Below are 27,606 nucleotides of genomic sequence, written 5' to 3' on the forward strand. Positions count from 1 at the left end.
TGCACTTCCCTTGCACAAGAATAACTTTCTCATCCTATTTGCCACGCAGTGCAGACTTCCTTAGCTGCATAATGCAAGCAGTCAGTGTTATCGTTACCTTTTGATGAGCAATTCACAAAGACCCACATTATGTAGTTTCTGCTGTGGCATGTACACAAACTGCACCATTTAGTTCACAGAGATGTAACTGAAGATGGGGGGTGAAGCCATGACCAAACATGCATTAGCAGCAGAGCAGCATGGCACTCGAAATAAAAAAAAAAGCATGAAGGAATGAATGAGACATCCAAGCACAAATCGCACTAAAAGGCAGATTTAGACAGCACGAGCATTTCTTTATTGTTGACGAGAGATTCCATTTTATGAGAAGAAATGTCTCGCAAGTCTTTGTGGGCTGTGAATAGACAAAAACCTCTGTTACTCTTTATACTCACAGCCCATTATGCCAAGCTCTTAGGAACTATGACTGACTTGACAAAAATGTATAGGGCTGTAGACTTTGTCTCCACCTATAAATAAAATTGATTTTCATAATTTCTCCAAAAAAGTACACACATTCCAGTGCTCTGTCCTCCATTTTGACAAACGCTGACTTCTCAGTCCACACAGCAGATGCACGCTGTACCTAGCTCTTAAAACACACATTTCATTTCATGCGAGAATTTTTTTCAGCAGACACAATCCCTGGAAGAATCATGCAGAAGTTGCATAAACCATTCTCCTGACGCATCCAAAGCTTAGCAGATGAGTTGGTTGCTAAACAACATGATGATGCCATGGCACAATGCGACTTGCTTGGTAGAAAAAAAGAAGAAATAGGGTCAGTTCGAGAGGTTTAAGCTCTTGCAGAGCCAACCCAATCAAAAGAGCATCTTCCATCACTTCAACAGCTGGCGTCCGCAGCATGTAGACTGCAGTGGTCACTGCACGAGCAATACCAGACCACTGCAGCCTGCACAGCTTTGCAGACACAGTTCTCTCTTGAGAGTCCTTCACAGGCTTGATGACGCCTAGCTCCCAAGGCCTTCCAATGTGTTAAGTACAGTTACCACACCATCTGATACTTTTTCACAAAGGTGACTTTTCAATGCCTTTGCTGCGATCCTGTGAGGTACCCTTGGCACTTCTTGTGTGGTCCCATCAGGCAAGTGGTACCCTACCGAGACCATGTGCATCATTTCCACCAGCATGTGATAAGGTAGCTTGCATTCCCTCCAGGTCATTCTCAACACATCTTGCTGGCTCATCAGTGTCCACACAGAGCTCAAACTTGGTGGGGAAGAAACATTTGTGCCTGAGTGAAGTAATGGCAGCATCTTGACCACACCCCAAGAGGTGTTGTCACAAAAGCTACGGTGCAGAAGCCCAAGCAAGGCTGTGCCAAACTGCCTGCACCATGCCACGATTCTTCGCAAGAGTACAGGAAGTCCACAGCAAAATGAAGTTGTGCTCTCTTCTGGCAGTCCACTATTTTTCAACCCAAAACTTCATACATTGTGCAGAGGCATGCCAAAACATGCCAAATCTCTTCCAGTAAAGAGAAATACCATGACTAGATGAGGGACTATAACAGACAAGCACACTGCATCCTCACAACACCGTTCAGATGTACATTGGGGTTTCTTGACCAGTCAACAACCTGAACATGGATGTGGGCATCGTCTTCATGTGAATCTGCAAAGAGAGACAAAAAGAAGCCCCGCATTAATTTCACACCAACTTCGTTGAGACAAAATAATGTGTCATGACACTAGACAAAAGATCAATCAAGGTTCCACAAATTACAAATTTGCATGCCAAAATGGACAAACAAGTGGACAGGTAGCACTGCAGGGTGACTATAAAACTCAACTTTCAAGACTTATGCCGCAGTTTTGTGAATGCATTTCATCCACTTCACCTACCTCTCCAACTGATGTAGCCAGCAGGTTCACAATTTTCTCGTGAGGCACAGCCACGACACTCTGTCCATTAATCTCAATGATGCGATGTCCCACCCTGACACCACCACGCTCTGCAATACCACCACGGAGGAGGCTGCAGATGACACCATTCTGCACACTGAAGCCCAACTGGTACTTGGTGTCGGGACGCTTGATCTTGACTTCCACGACTGGCGCACAGGGCACGACTGTGAGCTTCACCACACTCTGGTGCTTGGTGTTCTTGACATATGCCTGGCAGGTGGACAGGGGCAGGCCCACAAGGCTGACACCATTGATGGCGATGATCTGGTCACCTATGTTCAGCTGCGAGCAGCGGGCAGCTGGGCCATTGTGTGCCATGTTGGCCACGACCACGGTGGGCAGCATAGAGCCCCAGCCACTCTCAACAATCACCATGCCCAGGATCTCACCCTTGTGCTTGGGCACAACCACCTCTTTCTGGCGCTCTTTCTTGGCAAACATCTCCAGCTCATTGCCGAAGATCTCCTGCGAGTTGAGCACCTCCTGGTAGTCCATCTCCTTGACAAAGGACGAGTCCTCAATGCCGTTTGCTTTGAGAAACTCCATATATGCCACCTGCAGAAAACCAAACAACCATCACCTTCTATGCCTCGTGAAGGAAAGGCCGGGCGCGTCAAGGCCACCTTTTCTCAGTACTATATGAACCACATTAGTCCCACCGCGACTAAAAAAGCATCCAAATTAATCTGACAATTACTGACAAAGGTCACAAGAATAGCAGGCATTCTTAGCCCAATCTTATTCTACTTCAGCAACATCACGCACCATGCAACCGTCATGCAAACCTACATGCAAAGAAGAGAGTTTAGAAATATTCATATGCAATCTTTTACATGTAAATAGCTGTTCAAGAGCTAAGCGAAACTGAACAGCAACTTGCAGAAAGTAATTCTACTGTAGCAGTTGAACGAGTTTGCTTCCTTCTAAACGTTATGCCTTACATAGACTATGCACAATCAATTATTTATGTATTTTGTGTGCCAAACCTGGACTGTAGTCTTCGAGGTACACCCTAGTGCACAACTCCAGATTAATTTTGACAACTTGAAGTCCTTTAACATGCACCGGAATCTTACTACACCGCCATTTTTACATTTTGTGTCTATAGAAATGCGGCTGCTATGGCTTGGCTCAGAACTGTGACAATGTCCTTGATTACAGAAGACAATGCATGCGTTGTGGCTCATCCAAAGGTAAACATTGCATAACATCTGATGACTGCTATTTGCCATCATGGCGAACATACAAATGGAACAGTGCAAGCAGCATGTAGCACATGATAAGAGGACGATGCCATGATGCCAAGCCAAAGCAATGTGAGCGTGCAAAAATAAGCAATGCTATGGATTCCACTGGAATGCCACCATCTCCATGCAACTCATTTGTCTGAGTGGATATGTTCAGTTAGCAGCAAAGCATATGTCAAAGCAGTTCTTGACCTGGAAGGCTTGGCCAATGGACTGCGCAATGAACTGGGCCTCTTCCGACTCAAACACGTGGCAGACCATCTTTGGAGTGCGTCGCAGCTTACTCCCGCCTCCTGCATCATCCTCCAGAGTTCGCCTCCGTGCCATCAGCACCACCAGGTCCCCGATGTCCGCAATGTAGGAGATGCTCCGCAGTGCATGGTCCATCATGATCTCCTGCATGTCACAGCACCTGCTCCCAAGAGCTGCTTCGAACAACATTTACATGTCCTCCCTCTCTTTCCGGCCATTAATTGCCACAGTACAAAGCTGAGATGTAAGTTTTCATATGGTAGTGCCTCTCCAGAAAGATCACAAGACTTCTAATAAAAGCAAACCTCAGAAAGTAAACTTTACTTTACACAGCAGAGGAGTATCATGATTATTCAATCCCTGCATGGCAATGGACAGAGGACGTGAAAAAGGAAGTGGCAAAACAATCACAAGATCATGCTGTGATACCACATTGCAAGAAATAAGGTGATGCATAAAATGAATGCAGCACTTGATAGGTCGTCACTGCAAACTGCTGCTTTAGAAGATGAGAACATTACTATTTAAGGCACATACTACATTTTGCATGGTTCTGCCACCAGTAGCAAATCAACATACCGCTTTCTTTTTCAATCCATCAATTAGACTTGCACATCTGTACATGCTCCGATACCGCAACTTCGCATCTGTGTCAAGCCATTATAAAGCTACGAAGTTAGCACTACACAGTGGCCACCTTGCCCAATTAGCACAATCTTAACAGAAGTTTTAAAAAAGGTTTGCAGAACTAAGAAAGCTTCATGCAACATTGCGAGCATTATCAACGCCATCAAAGTGCATGGTTATCAATGTTCACAGCATGGTCATCACTGGTGCTATTGGTGAATGGCTAAGCACTCTAAGTCACATCCACTGGTCATTTCACATTAGGGGCTGCTACGAGCTCTTACTAACCAGCAAACCATGACCTATACACTTCGGTGTCAACTGTGCACAAGTTAATTACAAAGACAAATTTTACAAAATAAACTACATGAATACGACTGTAGTGGAAACATTACCTTGAGGTCAGTGTTGAGCACCATGATTTTCTCAGTGGAGATGAAGAGATCCACTTCAGTACTGGGCTGCGCTTCTCCTTCGGGTGCCTGCACAAGACCGAAAAAACAATTTTTTAAATAGGACCACATCTATTTCACGCATCCATCGCCAGTATCCGCACACATAGTTCCACTCGCTGAGTTGCTTTGCTCTCTGCATTGTGCAATACCTCTGAAAGTATGGACATATACTATTGACATCCCTTAATATCAGCCAGGAACATCAAATGTTTACGAAATGTTAAAATACAGAGAGGAAACAGCATAGAGAGAGAACTAATAGATAGGCATGCAGTTATCACACATGCAAAATTAAGGAGAGACAAGGAAGGTATAACGAGTTTTCTTTACTCTCAGCACTCACCAGAGACTTTAGTTCCATGAAGCAGCAGTGAGAGAAAAAAAAGAGGTCAAAGTTTACAGCTGCCACGCAAAGCTAAGAAACAGGCATTTTTAAGTTCAGCTCGTATTGCTGCATGGGCTAAACTTCACCTTCCCCTTTCATATTACTGTGCTATGCAATGATATCATACAAGTAATTTTGAGAAGTTTCAATGCATACACAGGCCATAAATAGAGTAGAGCCTTGTAGCTATGGGTTCTACTTAAAGCAGCCAACTCAAGTTTGCAAAGGTAGCAGAGAATATAGGTTGAAGAAAAAACCAGCCACAGTTTGCCAGTGAGCACCAACCACGTTATGTCACACGCAATGCTGCAGCAACTGAGCTATTATGTGGCTGTCTCCCATTCTATTTTCTAATCCATTTACATTTATTTAGGTGTGGCCTAACATTCAGAGTGCTCATCAGTACCCATACCTACCAAACTGAAGGTTTTCAAATTTTTAAAACCTTCACAACCAAATGGGGGGGGGGGGAGCCAGCAGACTTTTTTTTTTAAAACAAAAGGTCGCGTTACATCAAGTCTTTCAGTGTATGACACGCTACTGTGGTGTCGCAGTGAGTAAACACACAAACTGCAAATGGCATGTGACAAGCGCGGAATTTCGGCGTGCTGGAAGAACGGAAGTATCAAGCGGCCAGAATTGAGGGATGCGCACAATGGTTACACAGCCTTGCCGGAGCAGCAGTTAAGACACCCTCGATAAACAGAAAATGTCCGCGACAACACAATCATCGTTCTGAATGGCGCGTCGTTCGGCTCGCTGACACTGACAAGCGCTGAGGGGCTTTAACAAGCGCAGCTGATATCCGCTGCCGCTCCAAGCTGGCGGTGAAGGTCGGAAAACGAAACTATGCGGCCAGACACTTCATCGGCCAGCCTATCACCAGGGACCTGCCTTTCGTAAAAACATTTGCAGTTGCGCATATCTCAGAGGAGCACCGGAAGCTACGTAGCATGCAGGTCAGGCCTGGGGAAGAATATCTGGCCAATTGGTTTGTTAAGCAGGTCGTACCGTGGCACGGCACCACTTCGGAACTCCATCCGAACTGGCTGATGCCTGGGTGTTTTAATAAACAGCGCACAGGCGTTTGACTGGACTCTGGTGGCAGTCCGCATTATTCGAATTAAATCGGTGTTGAGGGGTAGGAATAAACGTTTACTAGTTGGGTCGAATTAACAATGTTTTACTACATAACCCGCGTTATATAAGTGGTGTGAGCGAAGTTCCCTTCTCCATCTCAATGTATGTGGAGCGGGGAGTCCTCTTCTAACGGACTCGTCTACTATCCATCCAATGCTCTAGCTGCTGCTGCTAATTTCACAAAGTTGGCAGCTATGTCAGGGCCACACCCAACCATAGTGCCTCATGCTGTATTTCCTCTTATACCACAAGTGACACTTTACACGTAGTCAAAGAATTTGTGCAACAAACTCTTTTAAATACTTTGCCCATTCTTTTCCTACCTGCACTTTATTTTCATTAATAAATGGCATTGCTGTACAGAGATTATGCGCAGCATGTCATTTGCTTACCAGTAAACACAAGAACTCAAACTACAGAAGCTACCGCATGTGAAAGCATGGCACAATACAAGTATCTGCACAAAGGATGTCTGGCTACAACACGAGCCATCAGCTATGCACTAAAGGTAAGCGCAACAAACGACAGGTTGTGAGCAGACCTTGATGCGCGACACAGCCTCCTCTGCCTGGATCATGCGGGTGGCCTTGGTGGGCTGCCCCTCACACACAAGCTGCGTCGACCCCAGGTAGCGGGCTCGGAAAAGCACCCCTTCAATCAGCACTGCAGGTTCATGCACCAGTACTGCAAAAGCAGCAGAGGGGCGAGGTACCCTTTGCCATCAGGCACACACGTCAGCGCAGGTTACCGAAAGAGATCAATCAGTTCAATAAAAGGACCCAGGCATAGGCCTTTCAGCTGTCGTCATGACTTTTTGTATTCGCTTCGATGAGCTCAACTTGGTACTTTCAAGTCAGAAACATTGTCACGTAAAAAAGAATACATTCCACCAATGGCTGCTCCTGACTGCCCACAGAACAAAGCCTAACTCATGACAAACAGGCATCCACAATGCTAACCTTCTGAATGTTAAAAGCGGTGCACACAATGCCATGCTACTTTCAGCTTCTGGATGTCATAGCATCAAAATGCTGCTTCCTAAACTTGGCCACTAGCACCACCTTCAAGGGAACAGGGCAGGCTGTGTAAGAGAGGGAAAAATGGTCTATGGGGTTTAATGTCCCAAAGCGGCTCTGGCTATGAGGGATGCTGTAGTGAATGGCTCCGGAAATTTTGACCACCTGGAATTCTTTAACGTGCATTGAGATTGCACAGTATGCAGGCTTCTAGAATTTCGCCTCCATCAAAATTTGACCGCCGCGGCCAGGATTGAACCTGCATCTTTCAGGTCAGCAGCAGAGCGCCATAACCACTGAACCCAAAAACGGCAGGGACAGAAAAAGAAACACAGTGCTATGCACATATTTTTTCCGCCGTTATAATTTTCTAGTGTACCCTGATCAAAACGGTACAGCACGGCTATGTTTGTGAAAATAGAAGAGAATCTTTAAAAAAATGTAGCTAACAAAAAAACAGGATTATCCAAAGTACACTGGCAGCAGAATATGGTTAGTATGAAAGGTGGCACACCAAGACCTCAGGAGCCTGGTTAGAAATTCTTCCCTCTCTCTCTTTTGTCAGGTAAAATGAAAATGGCAATGAGGGATACAACACACTGACAAACGTGTTCCTCTGACTCACACTTCTTTCTCACATGTTGATAACGAACGCAAGGAAAGGACGAAAACAATCACACTCAAGTGCCACATGGCCATGGAACGCTAGTGTGTCTTGGTTCGGTGAAAGTTAAGAAAAAAAAGGGAGGTGAAGGGGATTCATAAGGGGATTCATGGCTGGAGACATGAGCTTGCAAAATGCATCGAGGCACTTGAAGATTCATAGTTGCCACGTGGTAGCAACACTGTCAAAGTGTAACACACATCTTTTTTTTTTTTTTTGTACTATTGGGGATAAAAATATTCAGGACGCGAGGAAACAATCTAGGCACATAGGTGCCATATGTGCCAGTGATCACCCCCTTTTCCTACCACGCATTAAACAGTGCAAGTCTAACTTTAAGCTCCACAATTTTGGTCTCAGCCAACAGTTAACAAAATATATCAGGCTTTGGTTGCCACTTATGCATTCCGGGCAACATTCTTTTCCTTTGCCTTTTATTTTATTACATTTTATTTAAATAAACCACTACCACCACTCCACTTTTGTCCTCGATAGCACATTTTACTAGCTCTTTCACATTTACCCTTCACAGCAGTGCATTTTTCAAATTACTAAAATTAGTTCCCTGCCATCCTGAAAATGCTAACAGTAACAAGGCATCACTGACAAAATAGCTGTTATGACTAATATCCAGTGGGCAAGAGAAAAAAAACATCTGAACAGCTAATGAGAGGCTTAACATTCCAAGAATGACAAACCAAACTAAGCTGTCAGCCAAAGCGAGCAGAATAAAGAAAATTGGCCACAGAGACTGCCTGGCAGGCTTGTGCAGGCAGTGCAAGTGGTGAACTTTGGATCGCGAAGGCAGCAATTGCCAACATTTGTTGGACCTGAAACAATATTTAGATACAAGAAGTACTGCCTCCACAGTTTCTAAATGCTCAGTAAAAACTTATTTCAAATGCATTGTCATTAATATATGTCGCCAATTCACTTGACAGTACACCACTCCAATAACCAAGACAAAAGAAAAAGACTGCACATGTCCCGAAGTAGTCCAAATTCAGCAAAAGCTCTCAAAAAGTGCCAAAAGAACAAAAGTAATCAGCAGAATCAACCTAAAAATCATGCGTGCTAAAGATTCCAGGCTTCTTTCACACGACCATGCTGTTTACGATGAAACGCACACGGCAAATTTCAACCAAATCATGCAGCTTGTGTAAAATCACCGGCACTTCCCTCACACTCTTACCCAACACCTCCCTGCTATTGATCTCATAGGGAGGTCACTAAGATGGGATTTGACATAAGTTTACACCTGCTTCTGAGAACCTGTGTGACACAGCAGTCTTTCATGCAGCAAAACAAAGTTGATTTTGCTTTTTTTTTTTTTTGCTCTGCAATGCAAAGGCGGGAAAGGGTTAGAAAGGAGAAAAAGTGGCAAGTGCACTCAGAGAACTCACCAAAACGGGTGACAGTGTTGGTGATCCAGGCACAGAGAGAGCAGTGAATGAGTGAAGGCAAGAAAAGCAGATGAAGACAGTGCAGAGGTAACGGAATGTAAGAGGCCTCATGAGACACCAAACTGTTGCAGAGCTGCCAGCTCTGCTACTCTGCAAAGAACATCCACTTGGGTTTGCATTACGGGAGCCTCTCAGCAGTGCCCACAATAGCAGTGACAAAACAGAAGTGATAACGAAATTATCCCAGACAACAGAACCTGTACTGCTGCACTAGTTGCACCAACAGAACGGTATATCTCGTTATTAAAAGTATATCCTGTACCTGGGAACTCAGTTGGCTCCTAACACGAGCATTCACTCAAAGGTGTGCAGGCGAGGCCAGCATGACGAGCCCGCTTTCTGCCTGCTTTGTCTGCAGACCCCCATTACAGCTTTCAACAGCACCGATTGACCAAAGAATGAGCAGTACCACTTACCTTCCTTTGAGGTGTTTTTCTTTTTTCCCACAGAATTCTGGGCCTGTGAGAACCACAAGGGACACAAGCAATGCACAAGGGCAAGCAATAGGAAAAAATAAGAGCAAGAAGTGCCCGCAACGCAGATTACCTTGTCATCGAAGAAGCCTCGGTCATCTGACCGCTGTGCTCCCAGAAGTCTGTCAGTTTCCTGATCAGTGTCACAATCTAGGACAGGAGCATGCACGGGTGGCCAGGTTAGTGCACAGCAACCCACACAGTAAAAACTCATGCCATCACACTTCTCGCTGTGCTTTGTGAGCAGTCACACTTCCACAGAAACAAGCCAATTAGATGATGATACTACTGAACCATGTGTTCCAGAGGCTCACCGTCAATTTTAAGCAGAGCATTATTTTACAGAAACCGCCCAACATTTGGGAATTAACAATAACTAAGAAGTTCCAGCTGAATTGTCAGTTCAGCAATGCACAGCACTGCAGATATCGCATGCTGGATATCGCATGCTGAATTGTACTGTTTTTCGTTTTCAGATATCCGTGTGCAGATAATGATAGATGTGACCAAGATGTGAAAAACATGAATAAACAATGCAGAGAGCATGTGGACAAACAAAAACTGGCGAAATAACAACATTGATAAAAAAAAAGTCGGCTGCTCCTCCCAGTACAAACTTATATTTTTTGTTTTTGTATTTATTTATTTATACAAAATACCTTTAAAGGGCCTCACGACTGACAGTATTACATAGGAGGGGGGCGGAGTACAGGCAATAGATCAATTCAACAGTCATTCGTTGCTGCTCTGAACAACCCCCGAGAGATACCAGCAGCTATTCTGTCTCTCCGGCTTCAGTTAATACTACTTGCCCATCTTCAAGCTCACTGGGTTGTTCTCAGTTCCATATGTCTCAATCAATTAACTAAGTGGAAATTGTGTTCTACCTTGGCTGCCTACCCTTTTCACACGATAATGTTTGTATGCATAACTCAACATTTTGCAAATGCCGAGCTTTCAATGCATGTGGATGAGGTAAATGAGGCTGTCAATTAAAAGCAGGACAGGAAGCAGCGTGGAAAATGTGCACTAACAGTAGCAAGATCATGGTAAGAGCAAGAGACAGGAGCACTGGCTTCAGCTTTTACTGGTCCAGAAGATCACCAAAACAATACTTCAAATAACATTCTTTAACCCCCCCAAATAACAATTACCCCCCCCAAGACGATAAAAAAATGTTAGCAATCTAGGCTGCATTCCTGAAAAAATGGTCAAGCAGGCCATGCGAGATCAAGAAGGAAGGAAACTTACCATCATCTGGAGCTTGGTCCTCTCTGGTGGACTGTGAAAGCCTGTAAAGAATTATAAAAAATGCTTCATTAAAGACTTTTTCTTGTGCTAATGCTACACGTATCAAGTTGCACAATTCCTGTCCACAGAATCGGCTCAAGACTATATATCACAGTCTCTTATCATCAAAACAATTTTAAGAATTGTTACTTTCAGGACAATTTTAACAGTTTTAGGTATTGTATTTCTGCATCACTGTAAATACTCAGCATAGTCAAAAATAAACCTTCACTGTGTCTGCTGCTGTAATCATGACTGAATTTTCTTTCACTGTTCTTTAACAGTTTTTACCACATCAATGCTTCTGCTCCACCGCTATTTGTAATAGCTGGTTTGGAGGCATCATTTTCGTGTTGTTAACTGAACCATTCCTCAATTTTCGTAAATCTATGCATGTAAAGATGAAAAGTCTTAAATTTATTCTGGAGTGCAGTTCTGAAACGGGTATAAAAGCACCGTCATGTACTTCTGAACAAAGTCATATATTTATTCATTTATTTGAAATACCTCACAAGCCCTTGGGGCACTGTAGATGTCAAATTCCAAACAATTTCTAGTAGAATAAGCAGAATGGAATTCAAAGAAAAATGCAGCACACAGCAAAACTACATGAACACATGACAAAAAAGAATACAGTAATAAACCTAACGAAAGGGAAATAAGATAAAGAGTACATGTTAAAGCAAAACAACAAAATAGTATAAAGTGCTCGTAATTCATGTTATCATTAAGCTCGTGTTATATTAAGTAGTAGCTAACCATCCTATCCCATGTCATCTTGGCTCAAATGCTAAAATGCGAATCAAGGCTGCCGCAGTGGCTCGGTGGTTACGGTCCTCAGCTGTCGACTTGAAAGACGTATTCGATACTGGTCGCGGCAGTCACTTAACTAACCACAGTAAAATTTGAAGTGGTCTCTGAGCAACTAACGGTCACTGAATCAAATGTTGACTGTCATATTTAGCATGTGTCACAAAGACATGTGACTGCATTAAAAAAGATAGCCGCACAGATGTCTTTGAAAGGCAGTGCCATTCCAAATGCTCATGTATGAGAACAGTTTGGGACTGAAAGGTTTGAAAAGCAATGATGCAGGAACAAGGAAAAGAAAGTTATGCTGCCACAATCATAACAGCAGACCCAAGACAGCACATATCTCCTGCCAGCAACCACAAGCCCAGTGTCACTTAAGAGCAAGTTAGCAATGTCAGCATATGCAATAAAATTGTGATCGCTCAAGCAAATGGCATTACTGCCTCCTTTGTGATCATTCTCGTGAACTCTGTCCCATTGCATTGGCACTTAGAGCTAAAAATTATGGCCACTCTGCATGAAGGGAAAAGAAAGCCTATTACTAGTCGCATGGCCTCTATTTTTTTTCGCTGACAAGTGCTGAATAAAATGCACAGGAAAGAGCAAACACAGCCAATACTAGAAAAAAAGACATTTCTGCCAACATAAATTTTTCACTTTGAGCCAGAAATAAGGCAGTCTCGGATACATTCAATAAATTGAGAGAACTGTATGCAAGGAGCTGCTAAGAAAGAGGTCAAGGTAAGACTAATCTCTCTTTGTCCATTTTACAGCAGGCATTAATAGATGCATCTATCTGTTACAACCCCTGCAGTTACAAGGTGGGATCGCACAGCTTGTGCAACATCAGTGTAACACAAACATAGCAGAACCACACAATTAAGCAGTGGAATAAAATGTCCATATAGTACAGGAAAAAAGTTAGTTCAAGCAATCATTTTCTAATAGTGAGCTAGGCACAGCCGGTACCTGGGCACCCAGACAGGTGGAGCATCGCCCCTTTCAGCTGGGCCGCAGCTTTTTAGGGCCAAGCGCTTGCTGTGCTGGATGGCCTGTTGGATCTCGCGGATGGCGTCCGAGACTACATCGTCCGACGACGGCGGTGGCCCTCCAGTGACAGATCCCTCCGTGTCTGACAGGTGGCCGCTGGAGAGGCCATCCTCAAGCACGGGCATGGCGAGCGGCGCATCAGCTGATCCAGCTAGCGACATGGCCTCGCTGGCCGACTCGCAGTCCGTCCCGTCGGGCGAAAGCGTCAGGTTCCTCGTCTGCTCGTCCATTTGTTCGCCGGTCTCGGTGCTGCTGTTGCTTCGTGGCCGCGGGCTAAGCCTGCGGGGACTGCCTCCTCCCGCGCTTCCTGGATCGGGACTCACGGCGGCAGGCGTGCTGCCGCCAATGCGCGGACTGGGAGGCCGAGGGCTCGGTGGGGTGCGCGGACTCGGCGTGGCCCCCGCCAATCTCTGCCCGACATACGAGCTTCCACACACCGTGCTTTCGTCTGTTTCCTGGGCGTCGGCGGCCACCCGCTGTGGGTAGCCCGGCCGCGGTCCATAGCGCCGCGGTGAGCCTTCGTACTGAGCGATGGGTACGTTACCAATGAGCCGTGCCGGAGCGGTACGCTCGTCAATGTCGTCGTACACTTCGGCACCGCAGACAGGGGCCTCGTACACGAGCGGCTCATCCTCCCACGCCTCGGCAGCATCGCGCTGGCGCCGCTTGGGCCGGCTTCGGCTTTTACAGAATATCTCCCGACCGCCGGCTATCTCGATACGCGACGGCGTGTCGTAGGCGCTCACCACGGAACCGTCCTCCATCGGGTGGTGGTTGTTGTTCAGGCTATCCGCCTCATCGTCGTCGTCTTGGGAGTGGCCGTCGTGACGACCTCGGCACTTGGGGAAGAGCCGCGCCACTTCGTCCGTGTCGCTGCTCGCTTCGCTCGACGGATGCATGCTGCCGACGGCTCCTCAGCCTCCTGCACCCAGCGCAGACAGCTCAGAACGCCGATTGCATAACCGAAACAGTGGTGCCGGCAAGCAGCGCGAGAAGCCTGGTGCGAAGTCGCGCGATAATCCGGGAGAATGATCGAAAAACAAACACTCCTAGGCGCGCACGCCTACGCCTCCCATGGGCTCGAAATGCTGAGCAGCAACGCGGGGCAAGGAAAGGCGCGTCACACGCAACGAATCGCGAGGCAAGCCAAAAAGGCACAGGGCCGAGCTGACCCAACCCCACGCTGGTAGCGTTGAACCCTGGCTACATCGGCTCAGAATCGATCGGCGTAAGCAGATGATTCACGCTCGAGAGGACACCACACCTTAGCGTATGCTACCGATGCTGTGTGCCTCGGCTGAAATGTGCACGCATCACGAAAAAAGGCTTCAACGCTACCAGATAAGTAGTTTTTTTAGAATTTGCACACATTTGTGGGCGCTCGGCGTGCGAAGAACCGGTGGATGAAGTACAGCTTCGTGAATTAACGCACCAGCTCATTTTCGGCCCATCCAAAGCGCAGTTTACCGCAAGGATATTTAGAGAGAAAGGTCCACAGCTGTTTATGCGAGCCGCGTAGGCGCACAGGGCTATGAAACATCCGCAGGGACGTAAAACGGCACGACGGCGTCAGCTGAAGAGTTAGGCTTACCCAACACCGAGGTAGACAGCCCCTGAAAGCAGGGCTATGGCGGAAGGCATGGATACACGCAAGCGATCAAACTTGGTTCTGCGGCCTCGCACGGCCTCACCGATGCTTCACAACGGCTGCCAGGGTCTAGCCCAAGACATTGTTCGCCCCTGAGCGAACATACACGGCCTTCTGTCGAAAGAACCCATAACCGCAGGGCGCTGGATTTGCACCCTCGCACACAGCGCCCCACTAGTCACGTGGCGGACGACGCATGAGCCTTTTCGCCTCGCTTTTCCTTCGCACCATTATTTCGATTCTCTACCACACAGTCAATTTTGCAATGGCATTTGCGAGCAGCTCAATTTCGCCACTCTGCACGCAGGTACTCGATTTAACAATGCCGCACGAGTGAATGAGTTTTCACTGGCAGCAACTCTGCAGTTTGCTTGTGCTTCCAAGTGAAAAAAATTCATGCAAGCACACACGCAGGTGAAGTTCCACAAACTTTTTATTCGCGGAATAGCTCTGTAGTGCGCCCGTAACCAACGTTCTGACAGACACGGCGGGACAAAAGAACAAAATCAACAATAAAAGTTGTCCGCACAGTGCAGAATAGACCGTCGGTCTTCTCCATATCTTTACATAAATCGTCTCCTCCTATTTAAAAAAAAAAAAAAAAAAACTCAAGGTTGACCAACTGAGGCGACGAAAACTGGTCAGTTGCAAGAGCGGTGTTAGGCTTGCCGACGATTATAACTTGTCGAAGTACTGATCCAGGTCTGGCAGAGAGTCCTTGAGTCCCTTGCGCTTGCGGGTCTCCATAACGACGTTGTAGGGGCGGGACTTGCCGTCCAGTGGGTCACCGGGCAGGATCTGCCAGTGGTCGAACACACACTGCGGGAAGGCCTGGCCTCCAGTGTTGGAACGCAGGTCAGCTGTGAAACCTGAAAAAAAAAAAAAGAGCAAATGCTGCAATGCTAAGGCACAGATGGAAAAGCGCAGCTCTTCCCGTGTTAAATTAGTCTGCCCCAGAGTGTGAACTACTTTTTAGATGCGGATGGAGTAAGGGCGATTTGCCCTGCCAGCCGCGTATCGGACTGCCAAAGCCACTCTTACTTCTCAATGGGTCAAAGGACGGAAATGTGGCTAGAGGTAAACAAAGTCCGAGATTAACATTCCTGGCTCTTAACATCTGTCACAACGAAACATGCTCGCGTTCACTCTGGTTGTAGGGTGAACTACTTTATAAGTGTGGACTTATAGCCTGTGCAAACAAGCACTCTAGCTTTGGCAGTGTTGCCTGCTATGTATGAAATTAACTGCAACTGCCATGCTACACACACTGCATTTATAGGACCTCACCAAGGCCTCCATCTCTTGCACACAGGAAGTGCAAATGCTTAGCGCACAAGTAACCAGAAAAACGAAGGCAACAATGTCTAGATTGAAAGAGTTGCATGTCAATCCCAATCCCGAGGCAACGTACCGAACGACTCGTTGACGGGCAGGTAGGCCTTGACCACAAACATGGGTGTACCAGCAACCTGGGATTCCTCGAAGACGTGACCTCGGCGCCGGTTGAGCACTCCGTAGATGCCACCCACAGCATTCTCCGGACATTGGATCTCCACCAGGTACACTGGCTCCATAAGCCTTGGCGATGCAGTTAGCATGCAGGCATAGAGGCATCGCCGGGCAGTTGGGATGATCTGGCCACCTCCACGGTGGATGGCATCAGCATGCAGGGTAACATCATGGATGTTGAACCGCACACCACGCATGTTTTCTTCACAAAGGACCGATTCCTTAGTGGCCCACTGGAAACCAGCCACAACTGAGTCCTTGATTTCGTTCAAGTACTGCACACCCTTGGTGACATCCACAAGAAGGTTGGGGCCAGTGCCTTCAGGTCCAAAGGCCCAGATCTTACGGGCCTCGGTGGCATCCCATTCGTATTTGTCAGAAAGGTAGCGGGCACGAACCTTGAAATCATCACGAGGGTTCACTTGGCCCTGCAAGAAAAGAAAGGCAGCAGCTGTTAGAATGCACACTTGAACAGCAATTTGGACCGGCCATGGTGCAGATGTAATATCGCAAAACAAAGAACAGACAAGGTCAGTCCAAGGCAAGTGAGCTGCACCACAAAAGCTACATATATATTGTGGAGAATTTGCAAAACTAGAAGGTAATGCAGCCGGGGATGACATGTCGGAAAGCTTGGTTGCGCACTTGTTCCTAAGTTAGCATTTCCAATGCATTTGATGGCACAAAAGATTGTGCACTGTATGAAGAGGACAGTGATAATGAGGTCAGCGATGACAAGGACGAGCGAGATGGAGCGAATTCGTGAAAATAAATGCCCTTTGCATGCTGTCGTTCTTAATTATTTTTTCGGTAGCCTTACATTCAAGGAACATTCTTATTTGGCCTTCAATCCTTGGGTGTCTGCTTAGAATTAAGGCCAGCCTAGATTCAAGTAAATATGATCTCGTAACAGCATTTAGAACAAAAACTTCAGTGTCCCCCAGGAAGCTGAAATGGGTTACAACTGCACCCCCTCCTCCTTAAATTGCTGATTGCCACTGAATGAATGCCACTTTCTTGTGGGGTCCTTCGAGGATGGGATCTGTCCAGTTTGTTCCCAAGGGGGCTAACAAGGGACAGGCACCGAAGGCGTTGGACCCAACTGCTACAATGTCCCTCTGTTTGCATTCGCAACTTCTCTACAGAACACAGAACGAGAAGCGCGCCAAGACAGAGGTGCCCCACCACAGGTATTATATGCAGCCCAAAACACACATAAAACCAATACCACGGCATTCATCTTTAAAGCCCATGGTTTAGAGCCTTAAATATCTAGCTTGACTGCACCACAACTCCAATTTGCAATTACTTTTAAGACAAATAAAAAAAAAAACAATGACAACTCTCACACTGCACGAGCGCAATGCATCGCAATAATGTGCTTGCCTTGTCAATGTCCTCGGGCAGGCCATCAGGCAGTGGGCACGCCTTCATGAAGAGACGGTTGTGCTTGTTGGGCGACTTGGACAGGCACATGATGCTAGACTCGTCCTGGACAGACTCCCTGTAGGAGACAACGGGGTCGGTCTTCTTGAGTGGGATACCCGCGTGGTCTTCCTCCAAGTCCTTGAGACAGATCTCCAGGTGCAGCTCGCCAGCACCGGCCACGATGTGCTCTCCAGACTCCTCAATGATGCACTGCACCATGGGATCTGACTTGGCCAGACGCTTCAGGCCCTCCACCAGCTTGGGCAGGTCCGAGGCGTTCTGTGGCTCCACGGCCACACGCACCACAGGGCTCACAGAGAACTTCATGACACGCATGTTGTGCGCATCCTTGAAGGTACTGATGGTGCCCGTTTTGACCAGGAACTGGTCCACACCGACCAGACCACAGATGTTGCCGCAGGGCACATCTTCAATGGGCTCCACATAACGGCCCATCATCAGCACAGTCCTGAACAAGGAAGGATAACAAAAAAGAAAAGGGAGATGGTTACCAACAAACTGCAGAGTAATAAACAATAGATTTTGCGTGAGGGCAATCTGGATCTGTCCACATGACCTCTATGGTGATGCAACAAGCTTTAATAGTGTAATACACACAGAGATGCCCAGATTTCAAAAACATTTTTAAATTTGTAGCCAGACAGAACACTGAATTTTAGGCACCAAATGCTTTTCCTGCCACAATGGAAAGCTTGCCGTCTAAGGTGAAAGATTCCTCAATGATTTTCTCAGAAATGCTGCCTAGTGTAGTGCACACCATGACCACATGTCAGCAAAATATCACTGAAGATGTGCTTTCAGCTTTTGTCACTAGATGACACCACTTTTCTGCCTAAAATTCAGTGTTCTGTCTCGAACAAATACATTGTATGCAACAGCTAAGTCATTCTAATCTTTGGTGTCGACAGATGCAACCTGCCCTGGTGAAATGTGGTCAAATCTTGCAGCTAACTTGCAATTAAAATACAATAAGCATCACTGGCACCTTTGCCTAGACTACATTTGTTCACAGCACCGCGCCTGTACAGGGTCAATCACACTTAGAGGGAACACGGCTCCACGTGGCTGCGCACACGCGGAGCTCCATTGCGACCAAGCTGGTGGCAAACCCGTGTAAAGGGGCAGATGACACTGAGCACTACGTCGAGGTCCCTCTTCTTATGAGCCACTCTGCATTGATTCATGAACGGGTTAGAGGCAATGGCACTCCGCAGGTACATGGCCACGCGGAGCCGTGTTCCCTCTAAGTTTGATTGTAGCAAAAGAGCTTCAATAAGCACGCAAGAATAAACACAAATTCAACTTTTTCTGCAGCTTTGTGTTGGGTCCTTAGAGGATGGGACCTGCCCAATTCGCTCCCAAGGGGGCTAGACGAGAGACAGGCACCGAAGGCATTAGACCCAGCGTATGATGTTCCTCCGTTCGCATTCGCAACTTCTCAGAGTGAAAATGAGAAGCGCGCCAAGACAGAGGTGTGCATAAAAAATTCCCTGGCATCAGAACAGTCGCACGTGTGGCCATTCTTCAGGATGACAAGATGGAAGCTATCAGACACCACTCTGCTTTCAGATCACCTTTCACCCGATGCTTCCACAAAGAATACCTAAGCCAGTGGTTTTACTCTACAAAAAAAAAAAAAACCAGGACCTACAGGAAGGGCCACAAAACCTGTTAGCATGCACCAGGATCTCCACCAAATGCCAATGGCACCCCGTTTATCTACAGAATGCAAACGCAGCAGCTGCAAGTCAGGTGCTCACCTCTGGATGGCCTTTTCAGCCAGATCCTCCTTCTTGCCTGGAGTGTAGTTGGGGCCCATGATGCGCACCTTCTGTCCAGACGACACGACGCCAGAGAAGACTCGCCCGAAGGCGTAGAAGCGGCCCTTGTCAGAAGTCGGCACCATCTTGGAGACGTACATCATCAGAGGACCTTCGGGGTCGCATGCCTTCACAGCCACGGCAGCCTCATCGTCCAGGGGACCTTCGTACAGGATCTCCATTCTATAGCGCTGAGCGGTCACAGGAGATGGCAGGTGGATCGTGATCATCTCAAAGAGCGCATCCCCAGCTGGCAGCCATGTTCGCATCACCACCTTCAGCAAGTTCTTGCCTGCAGAGACGTGCACAGCACTGACCATTACTGGAAGTTTCTGAGAACTGAAAAATGCAGCCAAGAGAGAATCCTCAAATAGACAACACTCTAACATTGATTGCAAACACCTATGTCAAGTAAAGCTTCCAGTTTGGCTAGACCTAATTATTTCATTTGATTTTAGAGCTGGTGCACTGAAGACTATCCGAACCAGGGCGGCATCATATTGCTCAATGGCAGGGGAGTGCGAATGAGTCAGTTTGCAAGTAGTAATTGCTCAAATCATACTGCACTTTTACTATTCAAGGTGCACAAAGCATATAAACATGCAACCTCATGAGCAATATGGCGACATCAACAGCTGAAAATGTCTACCGCAAGAATGTAAACTCTTTACGCTCAAAGATCCCTGGAGTCCTTCTGGCACAGTAGTGCAGCGGTTAAAGAACGTGCCACTGCTCTGCAGTGGAAGATGCTGCCATCGGTGTTGTTTTTTTTTAGTGCGCCAGCACTTATTTCCCATATTTAATCATTTTTTTTTGTTTGTATGAAGCCAGCTTTGCGGCAGGCTGCCTACCGAGTTGCGGGCAGCATGCCTAGTTGTATATATGCCCACGAGATTGTGTACAAACTGCCTACCGTAGCCGTTAAATTCATGATTATTCGCAAGAGGTTGCTCGAGAAGAGCAACCTGGGGCTCGCAAGCCCCACCGGTGGCAGCACCTGCCATCGCACAGCAATGGCACGTTATTTAACCGCTGCACCCCTGCGACAGGAGTGGTATGAGGTCTCCCAGGGATCTCTGAATGCAAAGAGATTTTGACATTCTTGCAGTAGACATTCTCAGCTATTGACGTCGCCATATTGCTCATCAGTCTGCATGTTTATAAGCTTTCTAAACTTCAAATAGCAAAAGTGCAATCAGTAGGCAGCCTGCCGCAAAACTGGCTGGAGACAAAAAAATAAATAAAAATAAACGGCTAAATAAGTGCCAGCACACTTAGCATCCCCATTAAAATTTGCAACGATGTAGGAAAATGCTTTGTGCCCTTTCTTTAAAGGTCTACACAAAGCGTCAGCTACCAACACAAAACATGACACAAAAATGGTGCCAGCAATGCAATCACCTTCCTTCTCCTTGTCGTCACCCTTGAGCACGATGTTAAGCTTCTCCAGGAGGCGGGCAGTCTCTTCCTTCTTGTAGTTCATGATGGAGTCAAAGATCTTGTAGATCGGGTCCAAGATGAACATGGTGAAAGCCCGCTTGTAGTCGGCGTCGGGCTTCTTGGCCCACTTCTTGGTCTTGGGGTTGTAGAAGTTCTCGCCCCACAGGCGGCCCATCAGCTTGTCTACATCAATCTTGAACTTCTCTGCGTAGATCTCAGCAAACTGCTTCAGTGTGAAGGCCCAGCCGTGCAGCCCCGAGCCGAAGCCTACGTTGCCCTTGGATGGCTCCACCTGTTGGACAAACCAACAATGTAGCCAAGCTTCATTTCAAAAAAAGATGGTTAGAAGAACAGGGTGCTAAGCACAGAAACAGGTGAATTCAGCACAGCTAGGTGCTTGCCCATCATGCTAAAATTGCAACGCTCGGCGGCAGCGCATAAAAGTCACAACTACAGTCAACTAACACGCTACCACAACTCCCGTGCATTAGAGAGCCACAAAAAAGCTGGTGATACTGATACTCTTATGGGTAGTGGGAAATCGCGGTGGAGGAAAAAGCTGACGACGACAATGACTCGTGAGCTCGGGCGCCATCCATCCGTGGGTGTCCCCTGGAAGCTCCTGCGCGCGTGCGAGGCCTCCGCAACTGTTGCTCGCAGCCAAAGCTGATCGTGGTGGCCATGGTGCATGTATTTCGAACTATTCCCGCGTGGGTCATGGAAAGTTCGAGTGTGGCTGTTACACAGATCTTTCTTTTAAAATCTCCTTCAGGAAAATGGTGCATCCCATACACAGATGCAGTCCTTACACCCGTCCATACAGTATATGTCCGAAGGCACATGTGTTGCCTTTTGAATTAAGGTCAAATCATTCCTTGGCGCTGCTCTGGTCTCAGCTAAAAGCTCGCGCCACCAGCTTTTTAAACAAAGATTCTATTCTTCCACAAAGAGAACATGAGTGCAGAGTTTCATTGGCGAGAAAAAGCGTGATCAAAATGGTGTTCAGCGATTGCTTAGGCTTGTCTGGTGGGCTACCAACTGATAGTCAGTATAATTTGAAAATACAATTTGTCTGAGCCACCATTTTAAATTTTCTCTGGTCAAGTTTAATGTGCTGGAACTTCTGTTGCAGCAAATGCAAATGGGCCTGAAACATCTATTTTACCTTAATGCACTCCGCGGTATCAAGCATTTAGCATCAAGTCTGCATGACAAACTTCACTATGGCCTTTACAGTTACAAATTAAATTACCTGCATGCTTCAAACAGATATTGTATTTTGAGAACAACTTATTTCATAGGAAAAGTAGAAGCATATTTGAAACCCGCGTACTGAAGCGCATAAAGTGGGCAAGTAACATGAATATCTTTTAAGAAATAAGAAAAACAGTTAAGAAGTGCATTTGCATGAGTGCACTTTTTCAGACCCTGGGAAACTATGAAAAACGCCATTCTCATCAACAATGCAGACAAAAACAAATGACATGTACAGGGTCCTTCAAAATATGTGCGAACACGGCGAAGCGTGCCCGCGCTCCGCGGAGCGTCAGCGCATCCGGCGCGGTCGCGCATCGAAACAATGTGGCGCATGCGCACAGCAGACTGGAGGCGGTGCTTCGTGTCGTCTGCTACAGCACGGCGCGCTTCCGTGCTGTAGCAGACGACACGAAGCACCGCCTCCAGTCTGCTGTGCGCATGCGCCACATTGTTTCGATGCGCGACCGCGCCGGATGCGCTGACGCTCCGCGGAGCGCGGGCACGCTTCGCCGTGTTCGCACATATTTTGAAGGACCCTGTACACTCGCCGTCAAAAGTAAATGGAAGGAGACTCAAAAAAATTTAATTTCTTTAAATCTAAACCTTAATGGTCCATGTTTGCTGGTGCACAGTGCAATTCACACAATCACAATTAGGCTGCACATATGTAGTATTCAAGGATGCATGAATTAAGGGGGGGGGGGGGGGGGGGGGGCAATGATTGAATTTTTTCGTTTAATATTGCCCTCCATTTACTTCCGACGACACCTGTACAACGCTGCAGCATTATGAAATGGCCACACACCTTGATGTCACCCATCGGACCACTCTCGTCACCGTAGGTGGCAATGATGACGTTCGTGTTCTCCACAGTCCGCTGGAACGTCTGGTACAAGTCCTCTGGCTGCAACTGCAGCGTCAGCAGTGCAAGGTCCATCTTGTTCATGAACAGGACAGGCTTGATCCTTTCAGCGATGGCCTGCCGAAGCACTGTTTCCGTCTGGACACAGACACCTGCCAAGTGAAGAGAAGTCAATTAGCGCTCATCAAATTATCTGCTAACACAAACCACAACCACTAATTTTAAAACAAAAAACCAATGGGGCTCTAACGGCTCCTGGCACTGCTACTTGACCCAATAAATTAACGAGAAGTATGGTCACTTTTTTTGTCTAATGGTCCTCAGCCACTTCAAAACCTCTGAAGGCAAAAAAAAAAAAAAAGCCACAAAAAGTAACCTTTCATCATAAAGGTATGTAAAAATCTTTTGGAAAATTTTCAGAGAAGAAACCGTGCACAATTCCTGAATAAATAAGAACTAGATGGCAAGGTACCAAGGAATGGCGAACACCAGACAAAGGCACCGAGAAAGAGCAGTTTAATGTACTCTTTGCCAACACAATGCACATGAGGTTTGTTATGGATTCTAAGTGCTTTCATGGCTTGTGTCAAAATGTCCTTCCCCTCTGGCCTGCAAGGTCCTCAGGTCCACCAGTCAACATGTCAGCTAAGGACTGCATAATACGTACCACTAACACAGTCAACGACAACAAGAGCGCCGTCGGTGACACGGAGAGCAGCAGTCACTTCAGAGGAGAAGTCGACGTGTCCTGGAGAGTCAATCAAGTTGATGAGGAAACCCCTCTCATTCTTCTCACGCTGGTTGTCCTCCTTGATGAATACCAGATCCTTGTCAGCCAACTCGAAGTACATTGACACCGCTCTGAAAAGAACAAAGGGTACCACACATTCAATGTCAAAGCTCCAATACCAAAATGGCCAACACCAGACAAAGCCCCGACCTGCATCTCATGACACTGATACAGACAGGCACACCCGGAACAAGTGGTTTAGGTTTTGCATTTCCATTCATTTTTATTCGACATTTCTATGCAGACGAAAATGCATGCTTGTGTGGAACCACTCACGTAGATTTGATGGTGATACAGCGTTCCTGCTCGTCCTTGCGCGTGTCTGTGAATCGCATCTCGCCGGCCTTGGCTGCAGCAATGATGCCAGCCTTGGACACAAGCGAGTCTGTCAGCGTCGACTTGCCATGGTCTACGTGGGCTATCACAGACATATTCCGGATATTCTTTTTCTTGTTCATGAGACCACGGATCTCGTCCACCGTGAAGTTCACCTGCAAAGCCCACGTGCACTCATAAGCACAAAACCCATGCCATCTCGAAGCTATTAGCCATACGGCAGTCATCAGTGCTAACGAGCTTTCACTACATTCAAGGTTTGAAACTTAAACATCAGAACAGCCAACGTTTTTTGCTTGCCTTCACCGCTATTCACTAACACTGGTATGACAAGGCATGCACAGCTGCCATATGCTTGGCTCTGGAAAGGACCAATTCTGCTAGCTTAAAACTGCACATACAACATTCACAAATATGCATGTAAGCTTTTTTGTAACATGTGAATAAGCTTATCAGAACAATAAAAACACCCAAAACACGTGGTTTATTACAGCCTACACTTGTCATACACCCCCCCCCCCCCCCCCCACCCAAATCTTGTAAATTTCCGTTCTCACTTGTCTTATCCTTCAGCTTACCATTTGCATCCGCTTCCAGTCGCCAGTGCGGCCAAAATATCTCAACAGACGGCCGAAATTCAATATCAACGGCAACCATCATGGTAAATTAAATAAGGGCAGCGCACCGAAATCTACAATCACCGAAACAAAATTCTTGACAAAGGGCGCAATATGCTACATGGCTGCCAACAGGCAGACAAAAAGACACCCGACACACCCCACGTGAACAAGGCATGCCCTTTCCGCGTCAATAGTCACGCGACTACCATAAGCTGACACTATCGGGCGAACAAGTGCCACCCGCAGCGCTCAGCGGTCTGCACGTTCCTCTGCGATCACGGACAAGATTCCAATGCCAAGACCAGCACGCCACGTGTCGGGGGACGTTCAGCCGAAAAACGCGACCTACATTCTGCACACACCTCCCTGAAAGTTTACCATGCAACTTCAAGAATGAAACGACCCTCAATCCCAAGTTATGCCGTTCCTTCCTGCGACTAGAGCACTTAAAATCTCAGTATCGTAGCATTTTAAGAAATTTTCATTGATTACAAAAAACGCGCATCTCGGATGTGCAACTGCGCAAGAAGTCCTATCTAGACACAAATCGCAAGATTGGCTCCTACAGCTGCACTAACCCCACTACGACCGATCACATACTGCACGGAAACAAAACAAAAAAGAGACATCACGACAGCAACGCTGTCATCGCCCGAGGCAGTTAACACATAGGGTGACATCCGCATCCTCATATCAGCTGAACGTCAAGTTTGCTTCCGTCAGCTAACGCTGAGTACAGCTAAAAAATCTGAGTAACACCGAGCTATAAAACCATTGTTCAACACAAGCTCTCGTCATATACGTATATTATGCAAGAACAACCCCATCTGCCTTTTCCCGAGACATTATGCCGGCCAGACCGCGACCCGAAGCAGTGCACAGTAAGGAACACTAAAATATCCTTATGTCCGCAAATAAAAATTTCCCTCTTTTCAGGTTCACGAATGTATTGGGAATTAGGATTGATAAAGATTGGAGAAGGATGTCACATACCATCTTGAGTTTTTAAACTTTTCTTCCGATGGATAGAACTTCGGTCGTACCACTATGGCGGATACGGGTAAAAAGGACCAAGCAGGCAGTGGTAGCGCTGGTAGCGAGGTTAACTTTTATGTGGCCAGACATAGAAAGGCTATGGGCCAGACTTTGGCTCGATTTTATTCTCACAACTCAACTTTTGTCCAATTGCTTCTCTTTTGAATACAGAAAACTTAAGGCAAATATTTCGTTTTCATACTTATATTGATAATTTTGTTTTTTTTATGTACTCAAAATACAACTGTAACATATTAAGAATGAGGTCATTGGGCATCACGGGTTCGCGCATTGCCGTCAACATCACGGCATGGCAGCGCCCATGCATGAAGTAAGGAAAGAACTTCGTGGTTCAATGCCTGTAGCGCTCCGTTTTCTGCCTATTTAGTTGTGGACCCCACGTTTACGTAGGGAAGATTGCTCCCTTAATTTGTCTCATTGTTCCTACTGTCTGCATCAAAAGTTCTGCCATCATGTCAGTTTTGACGAGCCTAATTGGAGCAACTGGCCGCTGCTTCAATACGATGTGAGCAAAGCTTCCGAGTCTACCGCGTCTGCTGCTCCAACTGACCGCTCCAACGCTTTTCGCTGAAAGTTTTCTTAAAGTTTTGATTCGTCCGACATTTTCTTGGGTCTTTTCTCTAGCACTTTGCTTTGAACGCGCACGATTCGTTGCCTCACGCGCGTCCGTTTTTCTCAGATGGCTGATTGAAGATCGCCAGGTTGTATGTACAAGCACACATTTATCTAAGGACTTTAGTCCTCCACTGTGTATTAAATTCTAGGAGGTACAGTTATTAGAGGTACAAATTCTCAAAGTACAATTCGACGCTGCGCTCCACTGGTAAAGAAAAGGCATGGTCCGTTGACATCTGCATGTAAGCGATGAGGTTGAATCTGGTTTGGTTTGGTTTATTGGGGTTTAACGTCCACAAAGCAACTCAGGCTATGAGGGACGCCGTAGTGAAGGGCTCCGGAAATTTCGACCACCTGGGGTTCTTTAACGCCAGTTGGTCGAAATTTCCGGAGCCCTTCACTACGGCGTCCCTCATAGCCTGAGTTGTTTTGGGGACGTTAAACCCCAATAAATCAAACCAAACCAGATCCTACCCAACCGACGGCTCACCGCTGTGTCCACATACATCGCGGTGAACAGTACAGGTCACTCCTTCCTTCATTCCGTTCCCCAACTCTGCACCATGTCCTCGGAGAAGCAGCTAAGCGACCCCAAGGCCGCTGGTTAACGGAGACTGGTTACACGTGCTGACTGTCCATGGGGCGTCGGACTAGACGCCACAAAGGGGTAGCTTCAGTGTTTTTAATTCAGTAAAGGCGTCTTACTACCCCCGCCAGCCGGCAGCGAGACTTGCAGTGTGAGGAACGTCGCAACAAACTTGCAGATGCTTAGCGTGCGCGACTTTGATGTCTTTATTAAATGTACAGTGGCATTCCATACTGCCAATTTTCAAACCATCTTTTCTTTGCGCAGGTGCACGGGGCTCGTTGCGCAGTCCGGTCAGCTGCTGCAGCACTTAGCTCTGTCACCAGAATCGCAGCAAGTGAGAGGAATTGTGCGCAAGTTCTTTCCTCGACCCAGCGAGCACAAGAGGATTGCCAAGTACGGTTTCAAGACCCGTATGTCGACCAAAAATGGGAGAAAAATTCTGTTCCGTCGCATGCTCAAAGGACGGCATGTCTTGTCTCACTGACCACACTTGTCATCAAATATTCAACTAGACATGTTGAAAAACGCCAGTAAAATACTTATTTGCCCATCTCACTTGTTTGTGCAGTTATAGTAGGATTCTTCAGTCCTTAAATAAAGAACTAGAGGTTAACAAAGTAGTGATGCCTCACTTCATATGTGTGAGGACAAGTGCCCACACCAAAACTTGCCAAACCACTGTTGCGAATTTCTAGTGCCCATAAATCACCACCTTATCAGTCCCCTTTTTCATATACTCATTACAGAGATGTACTGGGTGATGGTCTTTGCCT

The 27,606-nt window shown here is 46.8% G+C and overlaps 2 protein-coding genes across 3 annotated transcripts; both read right to left on the reverse strand.

Moving 5' to 3' along the window:
- Positions 1-314: 314 nt before the first annotated feature.
- Positions 315-14,663, reverse strand: LOC149341662 (protein lin-10-like). Of its 2 annotated transcripts, XM_089543805.1 has the most exons (10): positions 14,434-14,663; positions 12,762-13,764; positions 10,941-10,981; positions 9,763-9,839; positions 9,633-9,675; positions 6,615-6,757; positions 4,489-4,575; positions 3,407-3,610; positions 1,905-2,522; positions 315-1,674 (listed from the first exon to the last, which is right to left on the reverse strand). In XM_089543805.1, exons 2-10 carry the CDS (start codon positions 13,739-13,741, stop codon positions 1,603-1,605), a joined length of 2,265 nt encoding a protein of 754 aa, XP_089399931.1. In that variant the 5' UTR covers positions 13,742-13,764; positions 14,434-14,663; the 3' UTR covers positions 315-1,602. The 2 variants fall into 2 exon arrangements, with proteins under 2 accessions (XP_089399931.1, XP_089399932.1); XM_089543806.1 differs by lacking the exons at positions 9,633-9,675; positions 9,763-9,839.
- A 242-nt stretch (positions 14,664-14,905) lies between these two features.
- Positions 14,906-25,691, reverse strand: eEF2 (eukaryotic translation elongation factor 2). The gene is made up of 9 exons (XM_089543804.1): positions 25,567-25,691; positions 23,894-24,108; positions 23,495-23,688; positions 22,771-22,979; positions 20,670-21,000; positions 19,209-19,560; positions 17,386-17,896; positions 15,902-16,427; positions 14,906-15,359 (listed from the first exon to the last, which is right to left on the reverse strand). The coding sequence occupies exons 1-9, from the start codon at positions 25,567-25,569 to the stop codon at positions 15,166-15,168; spliced, it is 2,535 nt and encodes an 844-aa protein (XP_089399930.1). The 5' UTR covers positions 25,570-25,691; the 3' UTR covers positions 14,906-15,165.
- Between the last annotated feature and the right edge of the window lie 1,915 nt (positions 25,692-27,606).

The sequence above is a fragment of the Amblyomma mixtum genome, chromosome 5 (genome assembly GCF_055824585.1).
Source record: "Amblyomma mixtum isolate Tamu chromosome 5, ASM5582458v1, whole genome shotgun sequence".
Taxonomy (NCBI): Eukaryota; Metazoa; Arthropoda; class Arachnida; order Ixodida; family Ixodidae; genus Amblyomma; species Amblyomma mixtum.

Bases quoted from the DNA above. Each gene is read 5' to 3' on its own strand.
- LOC149341662 (XM_089543805.1), bottom strand. From the start codon at position 13,741: ATGCATCCGTCGAGCGAAGCGAGCAGCGACACGGACGAAGTGGCGCGG. The intron at 6,758-9,632 runs GTAAGTGGTACT...CTGCTTTTGCAG, and splicing joins GAAAAACACCTCAAAGGAAG to TACTGGTGCATGAACCTGCA. The intron at 4,576-6,614 runs GTCTGCTCACAA...GGTCTTGTGCAG, and splicing joins AGGCTGTGTCGCGCATCAAG to GCACCCGAAGGAGAAGCGCA.
- eEF2 (XM_089543804.1), bottom strand. The intron at 17,897-19,208 runs GTGAGCACCTGA...TTCCTTGTTCAG, and splicing joins GCTGAAAAGGCCATCCAGAG to GACTGTGCTGATGATGGGCC. The intron at 15,360-15,901 runs GTACGTTGCCTC...TTTTTTTTTCAG, and splicing joins GCCCGTCAACGAGTCGTTCG to GTTTCACAGCTGACCTGCGT.